Source organism: Anastrepha ludens, chromosome 2, assembly GCF_028408465.1.
Source record: "Anastrepha ludens isolate Willacy chromosome 2, idAnaLude1.1, whole genome shotgun sequence".
NCBI classification, from domain to species: Eukaryota; Metazoa; Arthropoda; class Insecta; order Diptera; family Tephritidae; genus Anastrepha; species Anastrepha ludens.
The window spans coordinates 148,222,537-148,233,541 of NC_071498.1; the positions used below are offsets into that span (position 1 = coordinate 148,222,537).

The 11,005-nt window shown below is 37.6% G+C and overlaps 1 protein-coding gene across 2 annotated transcripts in view; it reads right to left on the reverse strand.

Moving 5' to 3' along the window:
* Window positions 1–9,417, reverse strand: part of LOC128855572 (glutamate dehydrogenase, mitochondrial) — a 28,800-nt gene extending 19,383 nt beyond the window's left edge. Inside the window, exon 1 of one of the 2 annotated variants that reach the window (XM_054090579.1) lies at window positions 8,705–9,417. In XM_054090579.1, the coding sequence (XP_053946554.1) occupies window positions 8,705–9,116 (412 nt within the window). In that variant the 5' untranslated portion in view covers window positions 9,117–9,417. The remainder of the gene's footprint in view (window positions 1–8,704) is intronic. The other variant, XM_054090580.1, reaches the window with a different exon arrangement.
* Between the last annotated feature and the right edge of the window lie 1,588 nt (window positions 9,418–11,005).

Consider the following 11,005-nt stretch of genomic DNA (forward strand, 5'->3'; position numbering starts at 1 on the left):
TTTCAATAGGGCTTTTTTCACAGATCAGGTGTGACTGCTGTCAAACTAAATACATAATTTTTTTCACTGTTCATTGACATTTCGAGGAAAGACTTATGCCTGAACAACGAAAATTGACGCTCTGTGCAAAGTTGCATCGCGCGCACAGGCTAGCATATGGTACGAGTATACACCTATGAAACCTATTCTTGGCTTAATGGCCACGTCAATAAGAAAATTGCCAAATTTGGGCTGCAGAGCAACCCGGAGCTATTCAACAACTGCCATTACATCCATTGAAAACAACCGTTTGGTGCTACCTATTGACTGGAGAAATCAGCGGCACATATTTCTTCAAATACGAGGCTGGCACCAATGTCTTCAACTTTCAGCAAAAATGTCAATTATTTAAAACGATGGGGTGTTATTTTTCGGTTATTAATCGAGGGCTTGCTGAAAATATTTGTCTTCAATTGCGGACGATAGAGATTTTCGCTCGCTGATACAGGAGACTAGAGTTCAATGACCGGCGTTACTCTGGCACAATTATGTTCGGAATATTGTAGCCGGTCAAACTTATCCAGTATTGCCACAGACATACTCAACATATCTACTATCTATAAGTATATATCAATATTTACTTCAATAGTGTCGTAATCTAAAAAATGTTAAGTTAAGTATGTAAGTATTCGGCCGCCGCAGCCGAATGGGTTGATGCGTGACTACCATTCGGAATTCAGAGAGAAAGTAGGTTCGGATCTCCGTGAAACAAATTAAGAAAAAAGTTTTTTCGAATAGCGGTCGCCCCTCGGCAGGCAATGACAAACCTCCCAGTGTATTTCTGCCATGAAAAAGCTCCTCATACAAAAAAAAAAAACGATCTCCTTCAGTTTTCGGCTTCCCGACTACGGTAGTGTCTTTCAGGCTGAACTAATGACAATAATGAAAGCCGTGACACTGGCACAGTGCGATGCGATACCTGGAGATGATATCTACATATTCACTGATAGCGAAGCGGCGATAAAATCCCTCACAAAACAGTCGACGACCTCCAAGGTAGCTAAAAAGTGCCGCGCATCTCTTAACCAAATGTCTGAGTCATTTCACCTAATGATAACATGGGTTCCTGGCCATTGTGAAATTGAGGGGAACTGCAAAGTCGATTAACTAGCACAAATCGTTACCAAATTGACTGATGAGTACATCGACAATGATATAGGTATACCCTTGTAAGCAAGTAAACTACGTATCCGCGAAGAAATTGTAAGAGTAGCGAATGAAAGATGACGCAATGAAGCCACTTGAGAAATCGTCCGACAGCTGTGGCTGACTCTCAATGCGAAACGCACGGAACTTCTACTAAGAAGAGATAAGCACAGTCTTAACACACTAATTTCACTTATTACGGGGCACTGCCTAATCGGTAGGCACGCCCAGAGAATAGGTGTGCACACACATGACGACGAGGAGGAAGAGACGATCCCGCGCCTTCTGTGTTACTGTCCTGCTCTATCCAGACGTAGACTCCCCATTTTGGGTTGACAGTCCTGCAATGAATTGGAAGATCTCGGCTCTGTCGAAATTAAGGATCTTACAAAATTTTTAAAAAGTACACATTGGTTTTAGGAGGGATAAAGGCTAGTTCCCCATGCGGCATCACAATGGGTCATGAGCCTGAGTGTGTCCCACAGTGGACAACGGCTTCGGCTTCAACCTAACCTAACCTACCGTAGCAAATGAAAATTTACAGGAGTCAGGAATAAACAAATTAGTTAACACTGAAACTAACCAATTAAATGTTAATAATGTAATACGGAATTTCTAAATGCAACGGTAGTGCCCGCTACAGGTGAGTCAAATTCATAAGTAGGCTAAATGAGCTGAATACACAAATTAAATATGAATAAAAAAAGAATCAGTGGCATGGTAAAAAAAAAATTATAAATACGCTGCAGGTGATTCAGCGCGTGAAAAAGCTGCCAAACACAATCCTAAATTAAGAATCGTTGAAAATAGCCAGTATATCACAAGTAGCGGGGACGCGTAGCTGCGACTGGGTAACAGCAAGGCCAAGCCATTTGCAATGCACATTTCTCGCCCTCTGCAATGGACGTCTTAGCCCATCTGATTGCCGTAAAGGCGCACGAATGCACAAGCACAAGTATAAGTGAAAGACAAACATGAAAACGAAAGCGAAATCTGCTGAACTCATAGAAAAAACACACAAAAAAAACTACTGTTGTTTCAGTGTTTTTGTTTTTTTAGCGTAAACAAAACAATATAATGCACTCGTATGCAAACTGAAGTGCATTCGACATAGTTGCAATTATATTGACAGCATTATCAGCGGCATTCTCAGAGTATTCAAATATGCATGTATGTATGTATGTACGCTCATATTTCAATGCACAAGTGAACACATATTGATGTCGAATACATACTGACTGATGCCGAGCAGTCAACTGTTAGAAGGCACAGCAACAATCATACTCATACAATACCCATTCTAAGGGCTTTGAGAAATTCATTTGCTAAAAGACGTTGTTGTTGTTACTGTAGTAGCTATTGTTATACCAGCCACTGCAATGGATTTCGGTTTATTTCCTCAACTAAATATTTACATACAAATAATGCATTTAACTATCTATGCATTTTATTTCAATGAACAACAAAGTTAATGGTTTACCAGCTGACACTTGCCCTACTAAAATTGAATGTTTGTTTGAATTGAAAAATTAATTAGTCGATGCCTGTTGACGATGACATAAGCATTTTGAGAGGACAACGTGACAATTGACACCCGACATCCTCTCATATTCTTATAACTTGTTGATTGCAGTTTTTTCTATCCCACAATGTGAATTTCACAGCAAGAGTTAAAAATCCATGTGAATATGCCGCACATTCATCGGACGGATGCTTGTAGTAGAGCATAGATTTTTACAATATTTCAATACGAATGAAGAATTGGAACTACTTGCATTGCTTTAGAATGTTCTTTTAAAGTAGCTTCCCGATATTAATGAGGATACGCTTAAGGCTTGCGACATGCACTAAAATGACGCCCCGAAGCGCCTTATATGAGGCCAATTAGCGAATGATTGAATATGAGTAAATATAGGGGTTTTCAGTAAGAGCGCTTCAACTTTTGAACTTTTTTGAATAAAACACAAACGGTTTGACTTTTTTAACTAATTTTTATAACACACATTTAAGTATGAAATTCGATTTCTTTTGCATGACCACCGCGTGCACGTTTTACGAAGTCCAATCGTTGAACCCAATTTTCGACCACTCTTTTGCATAAAATGGCCGAAATTCCAGCAATTTCGCGTTCAATATTGGCTCTGAGCTCACAAATCGTCGCCGGCTTGTTACTGTAGACCAATGACTTCACATAACCCCAAAACGGGACGGCTTGTTAAATGGACCGTAAAATGGCCGTAATGCTCTTAAAGTAGCAGCAACAGTACGATTATTTTCATAAAAAAAGTGCACGATTTGCAATCGTTGCTCAAGTGTGTAGCGTTGCATGATGAAATGTATACTAATGAAGTTTACAAATGACAAGCGAAAAATAAAAAATATTGCGTCGTTCGCCCTCCCTATCGGAAAAAAGTTGAGGCGCACCTATTGAATAACCCTATATTACGATTTAAAGGTATATGCTGAAAATCCCCTAAAAGAGGAAAGTTGTTGCTGTGACCGCAGATATTCATCCAGGCATTAATTTTTGGCGACTAATGCTCTTAAGGTGTCTTGGCTGGATACAAATCCGAGCTGTTTCGGAAACGTAGACTTGACTAGCGTGGGAACGCAAAGAAAGTGATTGTTCATGTTTACGAAACCCCAAGTCTACCATCTTCGCTATTCAAGCCATGTATCCAGCACGACACTTGGATCATTCCGCCATAGAGCACTGTGACATTTGCTTCGTCGGAAACTCTTTAGGTTTCTAAAAGGAAAATTTTTGTCTGCCACTGACAAAAAGTTAATCTGAAACTGAAAGCAAAATTGGACACAAAAAATTGCCACAGATTGACAATTTTGCTGCACATACATGTCACCTGTGCTCTTTATGCAGAGGAAAATAATAATGAGAAAAGATTGGTATGGTTATGGATTTTTGCTTTAAGCGAAAAAAATTCTGAGCTACTTGACCTTCATGAAAACATCAATTTATGTATGTATATCTATACATAATTGGCTTTTATGCACTTTATTGGGTCTTGGGCATAGCTCCTCCAATTAATAGGTGGCGTGTCCTGATGTCATTTCACAAATGGAGGGACCTACAGTTTTAAACCGCTTCCGAACGGCCGATGTTTTTTATGAGAAGGCAGAAATAAACTCGGAGGTGTGCCATTGCCTGCCGAGGGACGACTGCTATTAGAAAAAACGTTTACTATCATTTCGTGTTTCGTGTCCGGAGATTCGAACCCAGGCACCATCGAGTGGTAGTTAAGCACCAACCTATTTCACCCCTGCGGTTGCCCTGATGGTTGCTCTGATATCTAGGTCATAGCTTGCAAAATAATAAAATCCAGCTAGCGTTAAAAGTGTTCGATGCAGGTGTTGCTGTTGTATCAGCACAAACAATCCCCACACATGTACGGGGAATGCTGCCAAAGTGACAATGGCCGGATATAAATCCGGGTCATTTCGGTAACGTAGCCGACTGTCGTAGTTGTTGTTGTAGCAGTAACTTTGCCCTATCTGTGTAGTGTAATCACCGGTCGCCTTCATCTAGCTCATCTAACGATAGGCTCAGGAAACTTGTTGTTTCGGCAGGTTGGGGCCAGAGGGAAAGGGGTGTTAGATAAGTGGGTTTGATGGGGCATATGAAAAGGTAGTTTATGTCGTGTGGGGTGCCTTCACATGCCGGACATATTTTTAGTATGTCGGGGTCGATTCTGGATAGGTAGGAGGTTAACTTGCTACAGTATCCAGAACGTAATTGTTACAAGGTTACGCGGAACTCCTGTGGAAGTTGGATCTCTTCGTCTGCAATGGGTGGTGGTTGGAATCCGATGACGGCATTCGGCGATCGGGAGCTTAAGAAGGTGGTAAGAGTCTCTCGATGTATTGCGTTAATTGTCTGTCTGTGCACTGTCCACTGTCGATCCAGTAATTGTCGGTCTGTTTTGTCCTAGATCTCGTCCGCGTAGTTAAGGAGGTGCCTCCTGTCATGCCTGGGAGGTGGCTCAGGTTCAAGCAGGTGTCTGCATGGGTGGGACCTGCGATAACACACCTGTCATGGTATCTGCTTTGCAGCTGGCAGATTCTGAGGAAGTTTCATATGATATTTCTCATTAAAGCTTCTGAAGCCACTTAAGAGAGAATACATGAAAAATTTTATAATAAATATTGTGCTTCAAGTGCATAGATAAACATTTTAAATTTTAGTGCAAATAATTAGTACAAATGCAAGTAAATAGAGAAAGTAAACACAATGGCTTTTCTCGTGGCGTAACTAATGAAGTAAGAAAACATATCACCAGGAACGTAAAAAACCTGTGGTAAAAACAATTAACAGTTGCTTAAGTGCTATACGGAGATATTAGCAGTGCCATTCGCAGTGTAGGCATAGACAAACATATGGAACTAATGCTAAAATGTTTAATGTAATGGTTAATCGGAATAGATTCAGAACGAAGCGTAATAAGCTCTTACGCCATATTTCACGCCTCACATAAAACACGATACCTGCATAATTAATTTAGTACATACAACAATCCTTCGAATAGCAACGCACTCACAAACTGAATAACAAGTTTGTACTAGTGCCTGCTAGTACATTGATACGCGATAAACGATTATGCAATACATTGTTGTTTGCGCCGTTGAGTTTTGATAGCTTCATTTATAGAATCACTTAGTTAAGCGTTAAATGAGTGCTTTTTAATAGACTGTACGAAAAGTTCGGCAATTTCAACTAATATTTTTTATATGCCAGATAATGAAAGCATTATCGCACAAAGGGGCTTGGCAACAGTTCTATTTGTATCAGCTGGGCTTTGCCAAAATAGTTGTACACACCATACATACATATATACATTTATTTTGACTCGCTAGCATTTCTACAAAAATCGCATGATCACTTCAAAACAAACAACCTCGTATTTGTACATACATACATATATGATACATATGTACATATATATATAATATATATGTACATATTTAAAAATATATGTATTAAAGTATATTTTTTTAAAGATAACAACCAATATCATACATAATTTAAGAAGTCGCCTCCCAATAATTCGCATTGTTGGCTTGTTGAATTCAATTTCTTAATCATTTGTTTACTTATAAACATTGAGAATATTCCTAATTTATGTTCTTTTTAGTGGCACAGCACACTTTCAGTTGTGTATGTATTAATTTCACCGGATGTTTTTTTTTTTGCAACTTAATTTTTATGAGTGCTCAGCGATTAATTTGTTTATATTGAATGTAGTAAATTAAAAACAAAAATATATGTATATATATATATTATATAGATTTTTAACTCTGACTAAACCTATCACCTTAGTGCAATTCTGGTTTATGATTTCAAGGTTAGATAAGGTTAATAAGTGTTTGGTGTCAACGGGATTTTTCACAATTTTATATATAATATTAGGTTGGGGTAAAAGAAATCCATATCCAATCCCACCAAAGTACCAATCAAACAATTTAAATGTATGCTCCCTGTCAAGCTTGTCACACTAAAAAAAGATTTTGCTGTTTTCTGTTTGTTCCATTCAGTTGTGAGCTACAGGGTGTTAACAATGCAAGTCAACAAACAGAAAATTCGGCATATTTTACAGTTTTTCTCTGATAAAGGCGAGAAATGAAAACGCAGGTCAGGCCGCTGAAATTGTGAATGGTGTTAATTGTGTCGATACTGTAACAGTTAATTACGTGCAATTTTGGTTTCGTTGATTCCGTTCATTTATTTGTAATGTTAAAGAAAATGTCGATAATGTCGAAAAAATCACAGAAATAATCGAAGTTGACTACCATGTTAGTAGTTGTAGCATCGCCCAGGCGCTAAAGATCGGCCATTAAAAAGCTTTAAGCCGTTTGCGCAAATATTTTGCGCAAAAATAATGGACAGGTGCTTATGAAAGCTTACAAATTAATAAATTATAATACGATGTGAAGTGATATATCAGTAGAATTAGCGAAGCCGTGACATCATATTTGATTAAAAAAGGGGCGTCTACTGCGAAATGCGTGGTCGAAGGCGTTTCCACGATAGTACGGCCTGCGTCATAATAACGATCCCGAATTTATAGCCGACCAAATATGTCCACAAAAAGACGGCAAACAATAAACGTCATTACTTTCTGATATAATAGCTTCTTCTTTGGTAACAAACAACCAAAAATATACACATGTAGATATTTTATAGTGTCCTTTGCGTATTCACTATTTCAAATTTACGTTTTTATAAAACAGCAAAAAGGACGAAGCTTAATACCCATACTAATATCATAGAATGAGTAAAAGTTGTTAAAACTAATTATTGAAAATTTAGTTCTTTCAAAATTAAACCGACGAGAAAAGGAAAAACCGAATGTAAAAACTATAAAATTTATAGTTTCATGTGCATATGCAAATTTTCGTGGTAAACTAAAGTACAGTAAATTCGACAACTAAATTGATTGCTCAGAATCTAAAATTCAATTTTTGATATAATCGGTGCCGTCTGATGCTCTGACGACAAGTCTTTGAATAGCTGTGAAATTATTGACGCGTTTTCTTTTCAATAATCCTGCGAGGGAAGTAGATAAAATTTACCGGCAATTGCAAAAATTATACAACAAGCAGTTTTAAATACAAATTAAAAACAAGTTTCTTAATGAAAAAAAAAAAAACTATTTGATATATAATATAATTATTAAAATGAAATTGGTTAAAGTGTTTGAAGTAAATAAAACTCAGTAATTTCATATTCATAGTCCAAAAATATTAAATTTTGTTATGATAACTCATCCCCAAAATCTCAAATATTCGAGCTGCATTTATAACTTCATAACATAACAAAATCGATAAGTCAGCCGAAAGGATAATTAATTAAAATATCATCATTACATTTTAGCAGCGAACATGCATACATACATACATATATGTATATGTTTTCTTTTAGTCTTAATTTCTATGCCATTGCGTTTTTATTTTTGTTTTCCTCCACTACACAAGGCCAAGTCAACGTAGCAAACCGGTCACTCGAATAGCTTGCAAATTCAATTTAAACTCTTCCGGGGTGTCAAGGAGGCACGACCTGCAGTCTTATGCAATGCCTCTTAAGTATCGACCAGTTAAATATCTTCATGTCTACAATGTTACCACCACAACCGAAGCAAATGCAGCTGTATGGTGCCACATACATACATATGTATGTATGTATACATACATTCTTCTGCCGCATTAATTTCAAGGAAAGTGTAAAAGAATGAAAACTATCAAAAGTTGTTACAACTATTTGATGGCATACACAATTACATACCTGCACTAACTTTTTAGGTGTAAAAGTGATTACATAAGTGAGCTGTGAAATAATTGAAAATTTTCACATTCGCCAGAGGCGATATCATATTTTGCTTAGAAAACCCGTCTGGTCTACTCTATTATGGCTTGCAAAAATACATAAACGTCTCGTGTATGCCCTACACTTTTCTCTTAAAACGGCTTTGCTACCCTAATTGCTATATTAATTTGAGTGTTAGCTTACCGCCTTTGGTTGGGACACGGTGGGTACTGTGCTGAGCACGGTAGCCGGTAATAAGCTCGTATTCCCCAGAATCACGACGCAATGGGAACGCAATTTCAATGATGTGGTCACATGGTTGCATAAGCATCAGAATACCCTTGACCCTGTTCTTTTTCTCTTCCAGCGACAGCTTGCCCTTCATATCGTTAATAAGGCGATCCTCGGCAATTTGACAACCCCGATGGAAGAAGTACTCCACCATGTCGAAGAAACGTGGATCCTTGGCTGAAGGTACACTCTTCAAGCGATCGGGTATTTGGTATTCAGCGTAACCACGCGACTGCAATGCAGATGTGGGTAGAGCCTTTACCAAAGTAGCCACTTCCTGCTGACGCACCGCCGCCTGACGTGCCAAATTCTTCAAATGAAACATGTTTTCGTGTTCGTTGGACGCACACACTCAGCCAATATCACTCTAAACAATTTAAATACACTGGTTTTGCTTAAATAAGTTAGACCTGCACAACCGTTTGCAAACCGACCCCGCAACAAACTGATCGAAATAATGTTGCCTCGCACAAATTCTATTCCTCTTTTCGGCTTATTTAATAATCTTCGTTTCGCTCGTTTTTGCCTTTGCTTGACGTGTTTTGTTCCATTGACAATTTGTGCAAAGATAATAAAGGTTGTTTGGCAAATATGAGTGTGCGGAGAAAGACGATATCGCTGTTTGGTCAGATTTTTCAATGTGACATTTCCTTGACAACACATTGTTGGGTGCGTTCAGTGTTAGCGAGTACAGTTCGTTTTATTACAGAGCTGCCATACAACGTATGTATGAATTTTAACATATGAGCCGAAATTGGGAATAATACATTTAAAGTAATTAAAATTGCCTAGATATACAACAAGTTGGGTAAATTATTTGATTTAAACTCTGACCAACATTTCTCCTACTTTCGTTATTTCAAAAAGAAAAACTGATATTTGACTTTCTCGTATTTTAATTGACTCCAAAACATATATAAATGCATGAATTAATTTGTGATTTGTCTGGATATTTATAAATATGCAAAAATATTATTTTATATAACAAACAAACAACTTGAAATTTAAGTTTATATTTATATATGTATAATTAATCAAAAATTATTGCTGTGCTTAAATATATATACATATTTTAAAGGTTGCAAACCCGTATCCCTTCATTTTTATTAAACTTCTTACAGTAAAGAGTGTACCTAAATTGTGTTTCTATTGTCACGAAACAACTGGCAACAATACCGACTGAATGAGATACTAAAAAAAATCTTAGATTGCAGAGGACAGCTGAGATTATATGGTTGTGTAACATGGTTGCATGAGATAAACTATTAAATTTCATAGAAAATTAGAATTTTCATAGAAATTATTTTCTATTTCTTTTTTTTTTGTCGATGTTTTATTGTTTTTAATGTTACCACAAAAATTCGGATTTGAAATAGCAACCCTGCCAATATGCTCAAGCACTTACGACATCACACATTTAGGTGCCTGTAAACTCACACCTAGATGGCTGTTAAAAAAATAGGAAACATGGTAGTATTTTTAACACACTTTTATTAGCTCGGGTTGTATGTATGTATGTAACGGAATCTTTGAGCTTAATTTTCACTGGCTTCTAAAAATCTGATCGACTTGGAATTTGCACACCTACCAAGGACCGATGACAATGCAATAATTTGATAAAAGTTTTCCATTATCCTTATTAGGATTGCCAGGATTAATATTTTCTTTTTTACCTGTGGGCAAAAAGTAAGCAATTTCATCCCCTTCAAAATAATCCCCTCTCGATGAAATACACTTATGCCAACGAATTTTGCCAATCCCCGAAACATGCCAAATAGTCCATTTCCGGTATAGCCATCAGCACCTTCTTCGATTCAGCTTTTATCTCCTCAATCGACTCGAAACGCGTTCCCCGGAGTGGTCTCTTGAGTTTTGGGAATAGCCAGAAATCACACGGACCCAAATCAGGCAAATATGGTGGTTGTGGGACGATATGCGTGGAATTTTTGGCGAAATGGTCACGAAGAACGAGTGCAGTGTGAGACGGTGCATTATCGTGATGCAAAAACCAAGAGATGTTGGCCCTTAATTCTGGTTTTTTTAGACGAATTGCTTCCCGTAAACGAAGCATAACGCTCAAATAATATTCCTTATTAACAGTTTGGCCAGGTGGAAGGACTTCATAGTGCACCACACCACGAAAATCGAGAAAAACTGTCTTCATGACCTTTATTTTTGAACAACTTTGACGTGCTCTTTTCGGTCTGGCCTCGC